Source organism: Scyliorhinus canicula, chromosome 4, assembly GCF_902713615.1.
Source record: "Scyliorhinus canicula chromosome 4, sScyCan1.1, whole genome shotgun sequence".
NCBI classification, from domain to species: Eukaryota; Metazoa; Chordata; class Chondrichthyes; order Carcharhiniformes; family Scyliorhinidae; genus Scyliorhinus; species Scyliorhinus canicula.
This window is the reverse complement of record NC_052149.1, coordinates 91,200,741-91,222,458: the sequence shown is the minus strand read 5'-3', so window position 1 is coordinate 91,222,458 and position 21,718 is coordinate 91,200,741. Positions and strand designations below refer to the sequence as shown.

The following is a 21,718-nucleotide window of genomic DNA, read 5'->3' as shown; positions in this document are numbered from 1 at the left end:
CTGAGAAACAGACAGTTCAGCCAGAACAGCAGTCTGCAAAGAGCAGTTTGCATTCTGCAGCAGCAGAAACCAGTTTGGGCTCAGGTGAAGAGACCTTAGCTAGGTGCAAATGGCAAAACGCTTTGCATGCTAATGAGGCCATCAGACTTGAACACCCACACAATAGATACATTTGGTTCTGAATGGACACATTCCAATCAAGACCCAGACATCGAGGCACCAGAAACCTCCGAACAAAAGGACATAAGAAACGCCCCCTCCATCACGGAGACCCCCTCGCATTGGGGAATTAATCCAGTATCGATAAGAAATTGATCCAATAGGTAGAGCCCGCCCGAGAAGAGGGAAGGACAACGGAACCCCTATAAAAGATAGGGACCTCGTGTTGTCCGGTCTGTTAAACCTGTGCTCCGGCCCCGACTGACACCTGGTATCCTGACTCCAGCCGTTGAGCACCAGCCGCCGAAACCGTAAGTTCAACGCTCGCTACGCGATCCAAGCCCGCTAGACTCCCAAGTGCCAGAACGCTTGCTGAAGGCTGCAGACAAAACCAGGACGAAGGCCTCGTTCTCTGACCTTGCCTGTTCCTGTTAGATAAGTATTCTGTTTGCTTATGTTTAGTTGTAGCTTAGTCTCTTAGTGTGTGTGCATGAGTATTTATTATTAACTGTATAATAAATATTGATCGTTTGAACTTGACTAATCGGTGTATCGTCTTTATTACTTTGAATTTGACCTTGGAATACTTGTGACGTTGCCTATACGGCAGCTGGCGACTCCAGAGCTTAAATAATTACATAGAACAGAGCCTAGCAGTGTTAAGCACACGTCGAACTCGGAGGCGTGTTAATACACTCCAATAAACGCGTTTTACGCCCATAGTAAAACGTGCAACAGTGTCCAAAATTGCCCTTAGTGTTGAGTGGGGTTACTGGGTTATAGGGACAGGGTGGAGGTGTGGGCTTGGGTAGGGTGCTCTTTGCAAGAGCCGGTGCAGACTCGATGGGCCGAATGGCCTCCTTCTGCACTGTTAATTGGATGAAATAATTCGGAGTCAATGGAGAATGAGTAGAGGACGAGGCAGTTTCGGAGGTAGGAGAGTTGGAAAGGGCCGGGTTGGAGGAGCAATTGGGTCTGGAGGAAGTGAAGGCAGCAATAGGGAAAATGCAGTTGGGTACGGTGGCGGGGCTGGATGGGTTCCCGGTGGAGTTATATAAAATGTTCAAGGACACGTTGGTGCCGCTGATGGTGGAAATGTTTGAGGATGCAAAGACGAAGGTGGGGGGGGGGGGGGGGGGGGGGGGGTTACCTGAGACTATGAGGCAGGCATCTATTTCACTATTATTGAAAAAAGATAAGGACCCGTTGGAGTGTGGGTCATATAGGTTCATTTTTCTACTGAATGTGGATACCAATATATTGGCTGAGGTACTGGTGGTGAGGCTAGGGCTGTCTCCAAAGGTGGTGGGGGACGATCAGACTGGGATAGTTAGGGGTGGGCAGATATCGTCGAACGTGCGGCGGCTGCTGAAAGTGATGCTTTCTACGACTGGGAGGGCGTTAGAGATGGTGATGGCGTTGCCTGTGGGGAAAGCATTTTTCAGAGTGAAGTGGAGGTATCTGTTCGCAGAACTGGGAAAGTTTGGGATAAGGCCCAAGTTTGTGGCTTGGATAAAATTGCTATACAAGGATCCGACAGCTTGTATGCGGACGAATGAGAGGCAGTCAGAGTACTTCCCGCTATTCCGGGGAATGAAGCAATGTATCCCATGACTCCCCTTTTGTTTGCGTTTGTGATTGAGCCCTTGGCGGTTGCACTGACGGGCTCAAGCTTATGGAAGGGGATAACGAGGATGGGTTGGAGCATAGGGGGTGGGATTCTTCCACAATCAGCGGGGCGGGCAACTCTGGCGGGACGGAGTGGCGTGAACCACTCCAGCGTCGGGCCACCCCAAAGGTGCGGAATCCTCCGTACCTTCAGGGGCTAGGCCCGCCCTGGAGTGGTTTGCGCCCCGCCAGCCAGCGGGAAAGGTGCTTGGCGCCACGCCAACCGGCGCCAAAGGGCCTCCACCGGCCGGCACGAGTTGGTGCATGCGTGGGAGCACCAGCGTGTGCTGACGTCATCCCCGTGCATGCACAGAGGGCTTTGTTTCCGCACCGGGAATGGTGGACCGGTACAGCCTCCGGTGCAGAAGGATAGAGTGCCCCCACGGCACAGGCCCGCCCGCGGATCGGTGGGCCCCGATCGTGCCAGGGCCAGATCCCTCTGCGCCCCCCCCAAGAACCCTGGAGGCTGCCAGGTCCCGCCGATAAGGACCTACTCCAATTTACGCCGGCAGGACTGACAAAAGACGTGCGGGACTTCGGCCCATCACGGGCCGGATGATTCGGGCAGCCCCGGGGCCCATTGAGTCGTTCCGGACCCCGCCATTCTCCCAGGTGGGCGACGCGACTCACGCCAGGCCGATATTTGAGGGGCCGGAGAATTTGGAGGACAGCGGGGGTGTGATTCACACCGACCCCCGGCGATTCTCCGACCTGGCGGGGGGTTGGAGGAACTAATTCCACACTGGAGGTGGATCGGCGGTACTCCTTTTTGTAAAAAAACATTTTATTAAGGCATTTAGAATTTTATAACAATAAACAGTACTAATATAAATATAAACATAGTGCAAAAAACATCCTCTCCTTTATTGCCTCTGCTGACAGTTTAGCTTTCCCCAAAGTAGTTACCTCCGGACGTACCCCAACGTTGACCCTCTCAGGGCGAACTTAATTTTCTCAAGTCTGAGAAACCCAGCCATGTTGCTAACCCGATCCTCTGATTTCAGGTGCTTCGAGTCCCTCTCCGTCTCCGGGATACCCAGGAGGCAAAGACCAAAACTTCAACCTCTCTCGCCCCCTGGACTCCCAGATCTTCCAGCACTCCAAAGATCGCCACCTCTGGACTCGGCGCCACCCTTGTTTTAAGTACCGTGGACATGACATTCGCAAATTCCTGCCAGTATCCCCTAAGCTTTGGGCATGCCCAAAACATATGGACATGGTTTGCTGGTCCTCCGCACACCTCGCACACCTGTCCTCTATCCCGAAAAACATGCTCAACCGGGCCATCGTCATGTGCGCTCGGTGAACCACGTTGAATTGGATCAGGCTGAGCCTGGCACATGATGAGGACGTGTTGACTATGCTCAAAGCATCTGCCCACGGACCAGCCCCCCCCCACCCCAGCTCATCTTCCCATTTACCCTTTAGCTCATCTATCTGGGTTTCCTCCCAGTCCGTAAGCTCTTTGTAGATATCCGAAACCTTCCCTTCCCTTCCCCCGTTCTAGAGACTACCCTGTCCTGTATCCGCTGTGGCAGTAGAAGCGGAAAGGTCAAAACTTGCCTTCGCACAAAGTCCCTTACCTGCATATATCGAAACCCATTCCCTCCCGGCAATTCGAACTTCTCCTCCAAATCCTCCAAACAGGGAAAGCTCCCATCAATAAATAGATCCCCCATTCTCTCAATCCCTGCTCGTTGCCATTTCCGAAACCCCCCCCTCAAGCCTCCCCAGAAAGATAGGAAGAAGAGGGAGGATCAGCAACAGCTGGTCAATTCCACACTGGAACAAACCGGTTATTATCACAGATTGGAGCCCACACCGATGCTCCCTCCACTTTCATATGCTTCCTCCACTGCCCCCAGACTCAGACGGCCGCCACTACCACCGGGCCTGTGGAGTACCGGGCCGGCGAGAACAGCAGAGGAGCCGTTACCAATGCCCCCAAACTTGTGCCCTTACATGATGCCGCCTCTTCTCGCTCCCACACCCACCGTCTCCCCACTACCCACTTCCTGATCATGGCTATATTTGCTGCCCAGTAGTAGTTACTAAAGTTCGGCAGTGCCAGCCCACCTAGACCTCGACTTGGCTACAGCAGCACTTTCTTTACTCACGTGGATTTAGCCGCCCACACAAAACCAGAGATCACCCTAGTCACCTGTTTAAAAAATGCCTTTGGTATAAAAATAGGGAGGCAATGGAAAACAAACAAAATTCTCGGGAGCACCGTCACTTTCACGGTCTGTACCCTTGCTGCCAGTGACAGCGGGAGCACATCCCACCTCCGGAAGTCCTCCTTCATTTGTTCCACTAGCCGGGTCAAATTTAACTTATGTAGCTGCTCCCATCCCCATGCCACCTGAATTCCCAAATATCGGAAACTCCCTCCCACCATTCTGAACGGCAGCTCCCCCAGTCTCCTGTCCTGTTGTCTCGTCTGGATTGCAAACACCTCACTTTTACCCATATTCAATTTGTTCCCGAAAATCGGCCAAATTCCCCTAAGATCCGCATAATCTCCCCCATCCCCCTAACGGGTCGGAAATATATAGGAGCAGGCCGTCTGCGTATAACGAGACCCTATGTTCCACACCTACCCCCCCGACCCGGACTATCCCAGTGGGGAGATCAGCAGTACTCCTTGACCCCGACCGTGGAGCTACTCGCGGGAGGAAAAATCTACAGATAGACTTTGACCTGCTCTCCACTGGGAAAGCAGCGCATCAGCTCCTCCAAACATATGGACACAAAACCAGCCGCCTGCTGGCTCACCAGCTGAGAAAGCAGGCAACCACGAGTGAAATAGATCAGGTCAAAGACAGAAGCGGGAGGCTAGTTGCTGCGCCAATAAAAAAATCAACGAGGCCTTCGTAACCTCCTGCCGAGGGCTATATACCTCTGAGCCGCTAGAGGGAGACTCAAAGATGAAGCAGTTCCTCGATGGATTGGACATGCTAGTCATGGGAGGAAGATAAGAGACGGGCCTGGAAGCATCATTAGAACTGGTGGAAATCATGGAGATGATCAACTCCATGCAGGCAGGAAGGCGCCGGGGCCAGATGGATTCCTGGTGGACTGGATTACAGCTAATTGCACATTTGCATGTTGCAAGAAGGCTCTTAGCTTTTTCAACATAAGGACATAAATAACCACTTCATAATTTAAAAAATATGAAACCATATTTAAGTTAGTAAGAAACTGACTACAGTGTAGCAATGAAATTAATAAATTTTTTTCTGTATTATTTTAAAAGTAATTTTCAATTAGTTAAAAGCAGGCTACTCGTGGTGGACTAGGTCTTTTTATTAAAAATGCTTATTTTTTGTTCTGAACCAATTCTCAGCTTCCTTTATACACCTGTACCAGGTTACCATTGTCTTTTTTTAAATTTAGAGTAGCCAATTATTTTTCTTTTCCAAGTAAGGGACAGTTTAACATGGCCAATCCACCTAATCAGCACTGCAGAACCAGTGCTAATCACTGCGCCACATGCCACCCCCAGGTTACCATTGTTAAATATACCAAGGAATAATTATTTAATGCTAAACTTAGTTCTGAAACGCTGCTTGATTACGATAATTCAGGGATGATTTTACATTTGGGATCATGTAAATACGTTTGAGTGGAAATGGGAAGCATTACATCAATTTGCACAATTTGCACTTAGATTGCTGACTGCAACCAAAGCAGGAACTTACCAGTAAAAACCGTGGTCACTATATCTGTTACATAAAGCATACCGAGCTTTGGCAAGTATATGGATTAATCAAGTACAAGGTGGATAAAAAAATGATTTACTTGCTCTCTATGTACTATCAAATCTCAGCAGCAATTTATTGTCAGCAGTGAGTTGAATAAGTTTCAAAATGAATGCCACATTAGTTATAGGCTTGTATTCGAGCATGGGCTACTTTAAAATTTAAAGCTTTTTGTTTCTAAAATAAAATGCATTTCAAATTACTTCTGTATATAACCAATATATGGTTTGATTTATTCCATTGATAGCAACAGCAACATTCACCAGACAATGGAAATACAGGATCAGAAGGTTGCAAACCCACTACAGTTATAAAAACACTGGATTCTGAGCAATCACAAACTGAAAGGTATTCATACAGTTCTCAGAAATATAAATAATTAAATAACTGCATCCCATGTGTAATATAAATGCATGAAAATAGTCAGCATGCTGCTTGACCGAATAAGTATTTCCAACTTTGTATGTCTAAATTTCAGATTTTCAGTATTTTAACTTTGTATTGGAATTCAATGCATATTTTAAGCAAATTGCCAGCAGCCAGTTACTCTGATAGGATTTTGGCAGTAACCTCCAGCTCATCCTCACACCAATTATTTTCACAATTTCCATAAACTTTGTTTAAATCGTCACTGCTTTTGAGCAGCTTAGACATTCGGCTGCTTTTGCTTAAGGAGGTTTCGTTCGCCAGAAGAGTCAGAAAACTTATTCACAAATCATTGAAATCAAGACAGATCATTCCTAGTCAGCATGAAGAGACACAGGAATCTGGCAGTCAGAAACACAGGAAGTTGAAGGTGAGGCAAGAGGACGAAGCGAGGCAAAAAGACAGTTTGACACTTGACTTTAAAAAGTTTGGAGTATTGAGCAGTGCCCAAACTGGACATTCATCCTCAACAAAAACATCAATAAAGATTTTTGGTGACTTGTCTGAGGACTTCAACCTGCCAATTAACAGAGACAACACATCGCCTGAAAAAGGAACAAGATGTGGACTCTGAAATGGGAATTACAAGATATTGAGATACTTACAAGATACTCAGTGCTGAGCCTCTGACAGGGCAGCACTCTCTCAGTCCTGAGCCTCGGACAGCACAGCAATCCCTCAGTGCTGAGCCTCTGACATTGGATTAGATTTATTTATTGTCGCGTGTACCGAGGTACAGTGAAAAGTATTTTTCTGCGAGTAGCTCAAACAGACCAGGACAGATTTTTGGTGATGTGCACCCCTAGGAATTTGAAGCTGTTAACCATCTCCACCTCAGCCCCATTGATGCAGACAGGGGTGTGTACAGTACTTTGCTTCCTGAAGTCAATGACTAGCTCTTTAGTTTCGCTGGCATTGAGGGATAGATTGTTGTCTTTTCACCACTCTACTAGGTTCTCTAGTGCTTAGATCCCTCAGTACTGAGCTTCTAACAATGCTGCGCTCCCTCAGTACTGAGCCTCAGACAGCGCAGCGATCCCTTAGTGCTGAGCCTCCGACATCGCAGAGCTCCCTCAGTGCTGAGCCTCCGACATCTCAGAGATCCCTCAGTGCTGAGCCTCTTACAGCACTGCGCTCCCTCAATGCTGAGCCTCCGACATCGCAGAGCTCCCTCAGTGCTGAGCCTCCGACATCCCTCATTGCTGAGCCTCTCACAGTGCTGCGTTCCCACAGTGCTGAGCCTCTTACAGCACTGTGCTCCCCCAATGCTGAGCCTCTAACAGCACTGCACTCCCTCAGTGCTGAGTCTCTGACATCGCAGAGCTCCCTCAGTGCTGAGCCTCTCACAGTGCTGCACTTCACAGTACTGAGCCTCAGACAGCGCTGTGCTCCCTCAGTGCTGAACCTCTGACATCGCAGAGCTCCCTTGATGCACGATCAATTGCACAAAGACGAGAGTTGAATACAACTGAGGCTTTATTGCTCTCAGATGTGTGGCCTCCCACAGCAGCTGGCAAAATGGCTGCTGCAAGGAGGACACACATATTTATACTCCGCCTACTGGGCGGAGCCAACAGGCAGGGACTACCGCCGTACCTGTAGTACAGGTCATACCATATATCACCTAATATAGGTGCAACAGTGGTTTACCACATTCACCCCCTGTTAAAATTGAGTCCGTCAGGGGTGGTGGAGAACTATATACAACAACTGAATTTTATATATACAATATTTGTGAGAGAGAAAAAAAAATCTTTTGAAGTCCAGTGAACCAGTTAGAGGTTTAACCTGTCTGGGGCCTTGATGTGCCGCTGGGAGCGACGCGGTGGTGGCGGCGATGCAGATGCTGGTCTGGTTTTCGGTGACTCCGGGAGAGTGCCAAAATCCTCTTCATCCTCGGGCGTGGGAAGGGGGAGGACGGATGGTCCTGGGGGGGTTGCTGCTGGGAGCGCCGGGGGAGAGGAGGGTGGCGCCGGATCGGAGGGGTGTGTGTGTGGGGAACCTGCTGGTGCCACGTCCCTGAGGGAGACCGTATCCTGGCGGCCGTCGCAGTACGCCACGTAGGCATACTGGGGATTCGCTTGGAGCAATTGCACCCTCTCCACCAACGGGTCCGCCTTGTGGAGTCTGACGTGCCTGTCATAATATACACCAGTATATCATGGTGCAGACACATACTGATGGACATACACTAGGACCAATCAACATGCACAAACACCGCAGCCAATCACCAGTTAGAACACATGCACTATAAAGGCAGAGGGCATCACTTTTCCCACTCATTCTGGATGCTGCCTCTCAGAAGCACAAGAGCTCATCAAATATAGTACAGACTCACACCACGTGCTGAGGGATTCAACTGGTTCGGACAGGCACAGGTCTCTAGTTAAACTAGCATTGTTTAAACCCACAGTTATAGTATGTCTATTATTTTATAAGAGTTAATAAAATAGTGTTGAACCTTCTTCCGTGTTGGTGGCATATATCTGCTTCACAAGTTCACAGTGCCCAACACTTCAGTGCCTATAGAGGAGGACGGGTCCTGGAGCTGCGAGCCAAGTCGGGAGCGACACCCCGGATCTGGACTTCCTGGGGAAGGCAAAGAGACATTCATGGGTGTGTTGTTAGTGGCGGTGCACAGTAGTGACCGAATGGAGTGTAGTGCATCAGGGAGGACCTCCTGCCAGCAGGAGGCCGGGAGGTTCCTGGACCGTAGGGCCAGTTGGACGGCCCTCCATACCGTCCCGTTCTCCCTCTCTACCTGCCCGTTTCCCCGGGGGTTATAGCTTGTCGTCCTGCTGGAGGCGATATCCTTGCTGAGCAGGAACTGACGCAGCTCATCACTCATGAATGAGAACCCCTGTCACTGTGGATGTAGGCTGGGAAACCGAACAGAACGAAGATTGTGTTGAGGGCTTTGATGACGGTGGCAGATGTCATGTCGGGGCATGGGATGGCGAAGAGGAATCTGGAGTACTCATCAACCACACTGAGAAAATACGTGTTACGGTCGGTGGAAGGGAGGGGCCCTTTGAAGTCCACGCTGAGGCGCTCAAAGGGGCGGGAGGACTTCACCAGGCGCGCATGGTCCGGCTGGTAGAAGTGCGGTTTGCACTCCGCACAGACCTGGCAGTCCCTGGTGATTGTCCGTACTTCCTCGACAGAGTAGGGCAGATTGCGGGCCTTTATAAAATGGTACAACCTTGTGACTCCTGGGTGACAAAGGCTGTCGTGCAGGGCCCGGAGTCGGTCTACTTTTGCGTTGGCACATGTATCTCGGGAAAGGGCGTCTGGGGGCTTGTTGAGCTTACCGGGGCGATACAAAATCTCGTAATTGTAGGTGGAGAGCTCGGTTCTCCACCTCAAGATCTTATCATTCTTGATCTTGCCCTGCTGTGTGCTATTGAACATGAAGGCTACTGACCGTCAGTGAGGAGAGTGAATCTCCTGCCGGCCAGGTAATGCCTCCAATGCCGCACAGCTTCAACGATAGCTTAGGCCTCTTTTTCGACGGATGTGTGCCGAATTTCTGAGGCATGAAGGGTGCGGGAAAAGAATGCCACGGGTCTGCCTGCCTGATTGAGGGTGGCGGCTAGGGCGATGTCTGATGCGTCGCTCTCCACTTGAAAGGGCAGCATTTCGTCTACTACGTGCATCCCGGCCTTGGCGATATCGGCTCTGATACGGGCGAAGGCCTGTTGAGCCTCGGCCATCAGGGGAATATGGGTGAACTGTATAAGTGGGCGGGCCTTGTCCGCATAGCTTGGACCCACTGGGCATAGTATGAAAATAACCAAAGGCAGCATTTGAGGGCCTTGCGGCAGTGGGGACGGGGGGGGGGGGGGACCCCATGAGGGGGCACATTCGATCAGGATCGGGCCCCAGAACTCCGTTCTGGACCACATAGCCGAGGATGGCTAAGCGGTTTGTGCTGAACATGCACTTCTCGGTGAGGTTTAACAGAGTGGCGGTGTGGAGAAATTTGGCACGGTTGGCATCGTGGTCCTACTGATCATGGCCGCAGATAGTGACGTTGTCTAGGTATGGAAAGGTGGCCCGCAAACCGTACCGGTCGACCATTCAGTCCATCTCCCTTTGGAAGACCGAGACCCCGTTGGTGATGCCGAAGGGAACCCTGTGGAGGTGATAGAGGCGACCGTCTGCCTCGAAGGCAGGGTATGGACGGTCCGCTTTACGGATGGGGAGCTGGTGGTAGATGGATTTGAGGTCTACCGTTGAGAAGTCCCGGTACTGTGCAACCTGATTGACTATATCAGTTATGCGTGGGAGGGGGTACGCGTCGAGCTGCGTGTGTTTCTCCCCAGTTTTAACTACTACCACTTGGGCTCTCCAGGGGCTGTTGCTGGCCTCGATGATGCCTCCCGAAGCAGCCGCTGGACCTCGGACCTGGTGAAGGTCCTGTCCTGGATGCTGTACCGTCTGCTCCTGGTGGCGACGGGTTTGCTATCTGGGGTTAGATTTGCGAAGAGGGAAGGTGGATTGACCTTTGGGGTCACAAGGCCGCACACAATAAGGGGTGGTAGGGGGTCCGCTGAATTTCAGGGTTAGGCTCTGGAGGTTACACTGGAAGTCCAGGCCGAGTAGTAGGGCAGCACAGAGATTAGGGAGGATGTAGAGGCAGAAGCTGCTGAATTCTACGCCCTGGACCATGAGTGTGACCGTACAGTACCCCCGGATCACCACGGAATGGGATCCGGAGGCCAGGGAGATTCTTTGATTGGCGGGGTGTACCACGAGGGAGCAGCACCTTACCGTATCCGGGTGGTTGAAGCTTTCGGTGCTCCTGGAGTCCAACAGGCAAGAGGTCACGTGGCCGTCGATCTTAACGCTGATCGATGCAGTGGCCAGGTAATGCGGACGAGTCTGGTCTCTGGTCACTGAGGCGAGTCGTGGTTGGTCGTCGCTGGTGTCGGATGATGGGGTGCCCGGGGGGGCATGGGTCCTGGAACACTGGTGGTGCCCATGTGTCGTGGGGGAGACAGATGGCAGCGCCTGAAGATCTTGGGGAGGACAAAATGGCGGCGCCCATGGGCCTCATGTGGCGTGGGTTGAAAAAGATGGCAGCGCCCATGGGCTGCACGTGTTGCGTGGAGGGGAAGATGGCGGCGCCCACTGGCCAACTTGGTCTGAGGGCGAGAAGATGATGGCACCCACTGGCCCCGCGTGGTCTGAGGGGGAGAAGATGGCGGCGCCCACTGGCCGCACCTTCTCCGGGGAGGTGAAGATGGCAGCGCCCATTGTCCATAAACAAGGGGAGTGGGGGTGATAGCGGCGACTGTGCGGGCCTGGCACACCGCGGCGAAGTGCCCCTTCTTACCGCAAGTCTTACAGAGGGCAGCGCGGGCCGGGCAGCGTTGGCAGGGGTGTTTCTGCTGGCCTCAAAAGTAACATCGGGGATCTCCGGGGTTCGCTGGCTGGTGCGTGGCGCAAGCGTATTGGCTGGGTAAGGCCCCTGCTGGGGCGGCCGTCTGTGGGGTCCACGATGCGTAGGAGAGGTGGGCCGCGCGGCTGGGGGTGTAGGCCTGAACATTGCGCGAGGCGACCATCATAGAGAGCGCTAGCTTCTTTGTCTCTGCGAGATCGAGCGTGGCCCTTTCTAAACGTCACTGGCGTATGAGGACCGACCCAATCCCCGTAACAAACACGTCCCGCATAAGGAGGTTAAAATGTTCAGTGGCCATAACGGCCTGACAGTCACAGTCCGGACTAGTGGGATTAGGGCCCACCAGAAGTCTTCTATGGACTCAACAGGGAGTTGAGAGCGAGTGGCGCATACGTGCCCGGCGAAGAGCGGGTTCGTCTTCTGGGCGTAATTTTCTTTAAGTAGCGTTATGGCTTCGGTGTAGGTTGGCGTGTCCTGAATCAGCGGAAAGACATTGGAGCTCAACCTCGCGTACAGTATCTGTATGTTCTGAGCCTCCGGAACAGGGCTTGGCACCGAGTTGATGTACGCCCCGAAACAAGCTAGCCAGTGCTGAAAGTCCTTTTTGGCGTCGCTTGATTGTGGATCCAGCTGCAGGCGATCCGGCTTGATACAGAGGTCCATCTTCTGAAAATCTTAGAGCCATAAATTGATGCATGATCAATTGCACAAAGACGAGACTTGAATACAACTGAGGCTTTATTGCTCGAAGATGTGTGGCCTACCACAGCAGCTGGCGAAATGGCTGATGCACGGAGGGCACACATAATTATACACTGCCTACTGGGTGGAGCCAGCAGGCAGGGACTACCGCCGTACCTGTAGTCCAGGTCCTACCATACATCACCTAATATAGGTGCAACAGTGGTTTACCACGTCCCTCAGCGCTGAGACTCTAACAGCGCTATGTTCCCTCAGTGCTGAGCCTCTTACAGCACTGCGCTTCCTCAGTGTTGAGCCTCCGACATCGCAAAGTTCCTCAGTGCTGAGCCTCTGACATCGCAAAGCTCCCTCAGTGTTGAACCTCTCACAGCGCAGCACTCCCTCAGTGCTGAGCCTCCGACATTGCAGAGCTCCTTCAGTGCTGAGCCTCTAACATCGCTGTGTTTCCTCAGTGCTGAGCCTCTAACAGCGCTGCGTCTCTCAGTGCTGAGCCTCCGACATCGCAGAGCTCCCTCAGTGCTGAGCCTCTGACAGCAAAGCACTCTCTCAGTGCTGACCATTTGACAGCGCCGCGCTCCCATAGTGCTGACCCTCTGACCGTGCAGCACTCACTGAGTACCATGCTCCCTCAGGTCTGGCCTCTGACAGCGTAGCGCCCACTCAGGGTGGACCCACTGACAGCACATCGCTCCCTCAGAATTGGTCTTCAGAATTGAAACCTACCCTGAGGATATTGCCTTTTGGCCAAAATCTGTGCCGCTGGGTATGATTGAATATTTTGTATTAAATAGACCAGAGGAGATAGACAACATAGAAAATTTGAGGAAAGAGTTTGAGGTTCCTACCAAAAGCAATTTAGAAGTCCCATTCTGAGAACGCGAAGAGCAATGGCACGAGGGAAAGATGGGATAGGAGAAATTGGTTGATTTTTTTCAGAAACCTCTAAGTCTGCTGTTATGTTTTCAATTTATTCCCTGACCCTAATAAAGGGAAACAATCAAACACAGCGTAAAATGACTTCATCACTATAATGGCAGAAACCAAATCACTAATGAAGTCAAAGGTGCCAAATACTATTCTATAATAATTGATTCAACACCAGATGTGAGTCATGTGGACAAATTAACATTAATTTTAAGATATGTGACCAACGATGGTGAGGTTGTAGAGCGATTTCTCTGATTTGTCCAGTTACAATCCCACACTCCGAGTCCCTGGAGACAACGGTTTTGGATATCATTTCATATTTAGGTTTGGACATCAAAAATTGTCTTGGGCAGAGTTTTGATAATGCTGCAAATATGGCAGGAAGATATTCAGGTTTACAAGTAATACTGAACAATGCAAGATCCTGTGCATTATTTATCCCATATTCCAGTCATTCCTTGAATTTAATCTGCAATGAATCGTGTGAGGCAGCCATTTTTATTTTGTTTGTTCAAAATTTGTATGCCTTTTTGGTTTCCGTGCATCGGTGGAATATGCTGCAATCATGCTTGGAGCAGCTACATGGAAAACATTTGACAGTCAAAAAAAATTGTGAAACCAGGCAGGTCTGCTCGTGCAGATGTTCTGACTTTGAGACAGAACTTTGTCAATAAAAAGGAATGCTTATCAGACATAGCTGCATTAAATTCAGAGAAACCATATCTGAAAGCTGATGCAAAATCCTGAGCAGGGAAGTTGTAAAGTATGAAATGTTTTACTGTTTTGTAGAAGCATTTGGATTTGGATTTGTTTATTGTCACGTGTACCGAGGTACAGTGAAAAGTATTTTTCTGCGAGCAGCTCAACACAACATTAAGTACATGAAAAGAAACGGAAATAAAAGAAAATACATAATAGGGTAACACAAGGTCCACAATGTAACTACGTAAGCACTGGCATTGGGTGAAGCATACAGTGGTGTAGTGTTAATGAGATCAGTCCATTAGAAGGTCGTTTAGGAGTCTGGTAACTGTGGGGAAGAAGCTGTTTTTAGAACATAGAACATAGAACATTACAGCGCAGTACGGGCCCTTCGGCCCTCGATGTTGCGCCGACCTGTGAAACCATCTGAAGCCTATCTGACCTACACTATTCCATATTCATCCATATGTCTATCCAGTGACCACTTAAATACCCTTAAAGTTGGCGAGTCTACTACTATTGCAGGCAGGGCGTTCCACACCCCTACTACTCTCTGAGTAAAGAAACTGCCTCTGACATCTGTCCTATATCTCTCACCCCTCAATTTAAAGCTATGTCCCCTCGTGTTGGTCATCACCATCCGAGGAAAAAGACTCTCACTGTCCACCCTATCTAACCCTCTGACTATCTTATATGTCTCTATTAAGTCACCTCTCAGCCTTCTCCTCTCTAACGAAAACAACCTCAATTCCCTGAGCCTTTCCTCGTAAGACCTTCCCTCCATACCAGGCAACATCCTAGTAAATCTCCTCTGAACCCTTTCCAAAGCTTCCACATCCTTCCTATAATGTGGTGACCAGAACTGCACGCAGTACTCCAGGTGTGGCCGCACCAGAGTTATGTACAGCTGCAGCATGACCTTGTGGTTCCGAAACTCAATCCCCCTGCTTATAAAGGCTAGCACACCATATGCCTTCTTAACAGCCCTATTAACCTGGGTGGCAACTTTCAGGGATTTATGTACCTGGATGCCGAGATCTCTCTGTTCATCCACACTACCAAGAATCTTGCCATTAGCCCAGTACTCTGCATTCCTGTTACTCCTTCCAAAGTGAACCACCTCACACTTTTCCGCATTAAACTCCATCTGCCACCTTTCAGCCCAGCTCTGCAGCTTATCTATGTCCCTCTGTATCCTATAACATCCTTCAGCACTATCCACAACTCCACCGACCTTCGTGTCATCTGCAAATTTACTAATCCATCCTTCTACACCCTCTTCCAGGTCATTTATAAAAATGACAAACAGCAGTGGCCCCAAAACAGATCCTTGCGGTACACCACTAGTAACTGAACTCCAGGATGAACATTTGCCATCAACCACCACCCTCTGTCTTCTTTCAGCTAGCCAATTACTGATCCAAACCGCTAAATCACCTTCAATCCCATACTTCCTTATTTTCTGCAATAGCCTACCGTGGGGAACCTTATCAAACGCCTTACTGAAATCCATATACACCACATCAACAGCTTTACCCTGATCCACCTGTTTGGTCACCTTCTCAAAAAAGTCAATAAGGTTTGTGAGACATGACCTACCCTTCACAAAACCTGTTTGTGCGTGTTCTCAGACTTCTGTATTTCCTGCCCAATGGAAGAAGTTGGAAGAGTGAGTAAGCCGGGTGGGAGGGGTCTTTGATTATGCTGCTCGCTTTCCCCAGGCAGTGGGTGGTGTAGATGGAGTGAATGGATGGGAGGCAGGTTCAAAATCGCTGCAAAATGTTGTTACAACTGTATTAAAAGTTTCACAATTGTTAGCCTCAGTTGGAATTTCTGTCATGGAAGCTTGTAATGAATATACTCCGTGGAAGCAGAGGCACTGACATTAACAAAGTATACTGGTCCCTCTGTTGATGAGATACGTACAGGACACAAGAAGTTATTTTTTGATAAAAAGGGAAAGAGAAGATCATCATTGAGACTGTCAGTTTTCTTGTGACAGAATAATGGTGCAATCGCAGAGTAGAAATGCATCTCTGAAGAAGACTTAAATTATTTTCTGTGTTTTTCAACAAAATTTGGATGATAATACAAAGAGCCACTGCAGTAAGTAGTTAATTGAATTCTACTGTGATGATATGAACACAAATCTTTTTGAAGGTGAAGTAAAACAATTCATTCATTTCATCGATAATGATAAGCTCTGCTTCGAGGTCACCAGCTGATTTATACAGACTTGTACGTGATGATTTGCAGGCAACCTTTCCAAATATGGAAACCATCCTAAAGATGTTTATAACAGTACTTGTCACAAATGCTTTTCGCTCCCCCGTGTTTGCGTCTCACCCCCCACAACCCAAAGATGTGCAGGCTAAGTGGATTGGCCATGCTAAATTGCCCCTTAATTGGAAAAAAAGAATTGGGTATCTAAATACTTTTTTAATGCTTTCGGTGAACGTTCTTTCACTGTGCTGAAAAGAGTAAAAAGCTATCTGCGAAGAATGATGAGTGAGGAACTTTTGACAGGTTCAGTAATACTGACAATTGACAATGCATCCTTACAGGATTTTGTGGTGATATGTCTGTGAATAATATTGTATACACTCAGCAATATGGCTTCCAACCAGCAGATGGCGTCAGACATTAGTCATGTGACATCCGGCTCGCAGCAGAAGGTTGTAAGGCATACACTAGGACAGTCGCACATAGGTGTAGTTCCAGAAGAGTCCATGTAACTCAATTAGTAACTTAGTCGGTATAACATTCTGATTGTTGCCTTATCATGTGTACATCAATGAAGCATCATTCTAGTTAAGTCACCAGCAGTTCTGTATGAATCATTGCAAAGGCAAGGTCACAAAACACAACAGATTTTACTTATGATGATGTGATGGATGATTTTGTGAAAACAAAATGCAGAAGTTGCCATGGATTGCAAAGAACTGATGAATAAAGAAAATCATTAAAAATTTGTTCCTCTGCCATGTTCTCCAGTCTAAATTCTGTGCTTCTAGAGAGAATATATGCTGGTCTGGTATAATGGCCGGTGGTCACATGCAGACAGTTATAACCGGTGAGTAACTGCCATCACCCATCACTCTTTACTGGTCTTCAGAAAGTCTCTTGTTCTGGACAATTAAGGAATGGAATCCCACTGAACAATTCCCAACAAAGCCACTGATAATAGACTTGGACTGGACATGCCACATCATTGGAGTACTTGTTCACGCACTGGACTTTTTCTGGCTCATTCTGTCATTCACTGACCTGCTGTGCTGCAGTCATGCCATCAGCCGATTTCTCCATCCTGTTGTCATCAGCCAGTTTATGTTTGCTCGCCTCAGGACTCACAGATCGTAATACTGACCATCATTTCTGTCATGCTGACAACAGGTGTCTTGGATTTCAAATTTTAAATGAATACCGGCTTGTTGTTATAAGTTAAAGAGCACTACAGCAGCCTGCCAAGCTGTGATTTTGGGTTTCTGTGCCTTGCATATTGTGCATTTCAAATAATTTATCAACAGTACAAACTTGTCATACGTTAAAGAGCACTAGAGCAGTCTGTCAAGCAGTGATTTGGGGTTTCTGTGCCTTGCATTGTGTGAGCTGAGGGCATGACAGGAGGGTATTGATGTCATTGTGGGCGGGGCTCAGTGCCATTGGAGGCAGGCCACCACCAAGGGGCAGTGCGTAACATGGAGCCCTCTGCAAAGAGAATGTGCAGGGCTTCCAAATGTGTAAGTCTGCCTCTGTCGGGGAGGTTAAGTTGCGTTGGAAATATGGATTTTTACATGCATGTTGTAGTCTGGAGCTATAGATAATAATGATAATGTTCTTTCCACCACAAGCTGACGTGGAATCTCTACCACTGTCATTGGTGTGTGTTGGAAAGGTTTGCAGATTGATTTGAACCCACCAAGCAAGTATAATACCAATTTATTTAGAAAGGCGATACATCTAACCCAACCAACCACAGACCCATAAAAACATCAAAAATAGTGAGGTGGGCAGCACTGTAGCACAGTGGTTAGCACAGTTGCTTCACAGCTCCAGGGTCCCAGGTTCGATTCCCGGCTTGGGTCACTGTCTGTGTGGAGTCTGCACGTTCTCCCTAAACCAGTTCCTAATTGGAAGTAGACCACCAACACAATTTGTCAATGCCACGAAAATTATTGACCAAGAGGACCCCCTCCAGCAAAGACTCATCAGCAGCAAACCCCCCCAACCCCATCCGATGGAGAGCTGCCAATATATGTTGGAGGTAGAGTGGGTACCTGAATTTTGTTATAATAAATGAAAGAGGCCACAGCTTCCCCAGACCGTCCTCATAAAGGACAAACCCTTCCAATCAGTCCCTTGGGCACTCCACCACCCCAAAGCTGAGGCTTCCACAGTATGAAAGATGGGGCTGGTGGCTTATATAGTCTATTGAAGCACTGCTGCACCTCCACCCCCTGGGCCACCTTTCACTGGCCATTTTAGCTACCTTAATAGGCCTCTTAATTTATTGGCTACCCGGCACTTGTGGGTGGATAGTCATTCCGCTCTGACCTGGCCGTTTCAAAAATGGCTCAAGGAAAGACCCACGTAGACAAATCAGCACACTGGTCCCAGCTGAGGAATTCTGGATCTGCCCACCTCTGGCCCTGCCCCAACTCGACTTCAAAAATCTAGCCCCTAGTTTGTTCCATTTCTTGGAAAACTTACCTTACAAAAATCTATTGATTCCAGGCATGAAAGGAAGCAAGTCCCAGATTTCTAAATTTTGTTCTGTGAAAGATTTCTAAGTGGCATATCTTTAATTTTAAGATTATGGCCCTTGTTCTGGATCGCACCAAGATAGGAAGTTGTCAAATCCATTATCATTTCTAAATATTTAAATTTGATCACATTGCAGTCTTCTGAACTGAGGGAACCCAAATCATGTTTATGCATCCTGTCTTCATACATAGAACATACAGTGCAGAAGGAGGCCATTCGGCCCATCGAGTCTGCACCTACCCAGTTAGGCCCACACCTCCACCCCATCCCCATAACCCAATAACCCCACCCAACCCCTTTGGACACTAAGGGCAATTTAGCATGGCCAATTCACCTAACCTGCCGTCTTTAGACTGTGGGAGGAAACCGGAGCACCCGGAGGAAACCCAAGCAGACACGGGGAGAACGTGCAGATTCCGCACAGACAGTGACCCAGCGGGGAATTGAACCTTGGACCCTGGCGCTGTGAAGCCACAGTGCTAGCCACGTGTGCTACCATGCTGCCCAAGATTTAAGGATGCGTCTCGCCGTATTGGTCAGGCTGCACTGCTGTATCTATTCACAGATGCTATCCCGCTACTGAACAGCGTGGAGGCTTTGACCTGCTCCGTTTCCGAGCTGGGCCGGTTCACCCCTCTTTAACATACCTGGTGTCCCCAGGTTCCCCGAGGAGCACCATGTGGACACTGATCTTAGTGTAGACACCCAATCGGCATAGAGGACACCAGTCCAGAACTCCCGACCTCAAGCAATCCGGCAACCTCAGCCTCCCAGCAGCGGGATTACAGGCGCGCACCACAGCACCCGGTGATTTAACCCTGAAAAGTCCTTTCACAACAGATTGGAGAATGGTGATATATATCATTCAGCAGAATTGGCTTTATGCCTTCCAAGGCCAATATTTGTTTCCTGAGATGCAGTGCCAAAACTTAAGGCAGTACATCAGATGAGGTCCAAGTAAACGTCAACTATATTAGCAATTTTTTACATCTGAATTCCAACCTTCCTGAGTTAAAGGCCAACAAGTCACCATTTTGATTCCTTGTACCATCTTTTGGTGATGTGGGTCCATGCACCTTTAGCATTCTCCAAATGACATGAATAAAAAATATACAACAATGATATTTTGTGAATATATTTTAAAATAATACTCTCAAAGTTGTAGAATTAATGGAAGATCACAATTAGCACATATGAACTGTCAAAAGTTTAAGTATTAATTACATGCTAACATTTATTTTTTGAAACTCTATTCAGATACTCAAGCTTCTGTGAAAGTATACCATCATTTAAGACAGAATTGAATAATGCAAACAGGGAGTCTTCATCCTTCCTCACAAGTGAACATATAATTGAAAAGGATAATGAGAAGGATAATAACAAAGTAAGACAGTTACTTCAGCTGGCTGATCCATCTAGTTGTATCAGTCCATTCAACTGGCATAAAACCACCTTTGGTGTAGAAGATTCGGCAGCAGCATCAGGTAATAACGCAAAAAGAAACCATGAGCAGGATTTTCTGGGTCTTCCCGCTGGCAGGATCTTCTGATCCCACGGAAGGCAATCCTTTGTGGCAATTCCCCGGCGGCGAAATGGATGAGCCATGCTAATGCCGTAGACATCGGCAGGACGAGAAGATCCTGCTGGCAGCCAATGGGAAGGTACATCCACCACTGGAAAACACGCTGTGGGTGGCTGGAAAATCCTACCCTATTTTTATTTTTAAATAATGGCAGTCAAAACCTGGAGCATTTTTTTAAATGTTTTGTATTTGGTTTGAAATTCAAATCATTCAAATTAACCTACAAAACATAGTCTTGTCCACAACAAAAATGAGAAAAGTGTCATGATCGCCACAGAAACTGGTAACTTGTTCAAACAAGGATGACACACCAAGATTAGACATTTTAAGATTCTTACTGCAACGAAAGATTTAAAATACTATTAACACGATCCTAAAGGCAGCACTTACTGAATCATAAATATTCCCCTTTCTCTATGCCACAGCTAAGACACACACCACAGATATTTTAAGTAGGCATTCCAATTTCCTGGAACAGTCCATGGTGGTTATTAGCCCTTTTTCCTGTGCGACACGCCTCCGCCGGCAGCGATATCCTCCGTCCCGCCAGCTGGCCAATGAGGTTTCCCATTGTGGACACCCTCAAGTCATCTCTCTCTCTATTTCTCACACCTCTCTCTTTCTCTCTCTCAGACCCTTATCTGGGAAGTAAGTAGACAGTTCATAGAATTTACAGTGCAAAAGGAGGCCATTCGACCCATCGGGTCTGCACTGTCCCTCGGAAAGAGTACCCAACTTAACACTGCACCTTCACCCTATCCCCGTAACCCAGTAACCCCACAGTTGCTTCCCAGCTCCAGGGTCCCAGGTTCGATTCCTGGCTTGGGTTACTGTCTGTGCGGAGTCTGCACCGTTCTCCCCGTGTCTGCATGGGTTTCCTGTCTGTGCTCCGGTTTCCTCCCGCAGTCCAAAGATGTGTAGGTTAGGTGGATTGGCCATGCTAAATTGCCCCTAGGGTCAAAAATGGTTAGCTGGGGTTACTGGGTTACGATAATACGGTGGAGGTGTGGGCTTGGGTAGGATGCTCTTTCCAATGGCCGGTGCAAACTTGATTGGCCGAATGGCCTCGACCTACACTGTAAATTCTATGAACTTATGACCCCTGGCAATGCCACCAAGGCACCCTTACACTGGCACCTGGACAGTGCTCCAGCCAGCTTGTCAGTGGCAGCTTGGAACTGGCAAGGTGCCAGCTGGGCAGTGCCAAGGTGCCCACTTTCTAGGGAGAGAGCCAGGGAGCTAGCCTGCACTTACCCTGACCACCCAGGGGTCTCCGATAGCCCGGGTGCCTTTCCGTCTGGTCTATGTTTGTGTGGGCCAATGCTGAAGGGTGCCCAGCTGCATCCTCACTGGGGAGGCTTGTAGATTCCGGGAGACCGGTAGATGCCAGATAAGATGTGCAAAGTCGTTTTGGCCACCCACATTTTGGGCATGATTCTGACTCTGGCACCTCACGGGATTTGGGTTTATCCCGCGAGGTGTGAAGACTGTTGGAAAGCCCAAGAGAGGCCTCTCCTGAAATTCACCAGCGGCACCACAATTGAGCGAGAGCGCAACGCAGCCGGTGCATCACGCCCGTTGTCTCCAACTGCAAATCTTCTTCTCAGTAAACAATCTAGGTCT

The 21,718-nt window shown here is 48.7% G+C and overlaps 1 protein-coding gene across 8 annotated transcripts in view; it reads left to right on the top strand.

The window, feature by feature from the left end:
* LOC119964797 overlaps positions 1-21,718 on the top strand; it is a 141,022-nt gene that overhangs the window by 72,013 nt on the left and 47,291 nt on the right. For 7 of the 8 annotated variants that reach the window (XR_005460365.1, XR_005460364.1, XM_038794796.1 and 4 more), the window contains 2 exons: positions 5,836-5,936; positions 19,771-19,997. Coding sequence is in view for 6 of the 8 variants with exons in the window: in XM_038794796.1 (XP_038650724.1) it covers positions 5,836-5,936; positions 19,771-19,997 (328 nt within the window). In the remaining 2 variants the exon portion in view is untranslated. The remainder of the gene's footprint in view (positions 1-5,835; positions 5,937-19,770; positions 19,998-21,718) is intronic. The other variant, XM_038794798.1, reaches the window with a different exon arrangement.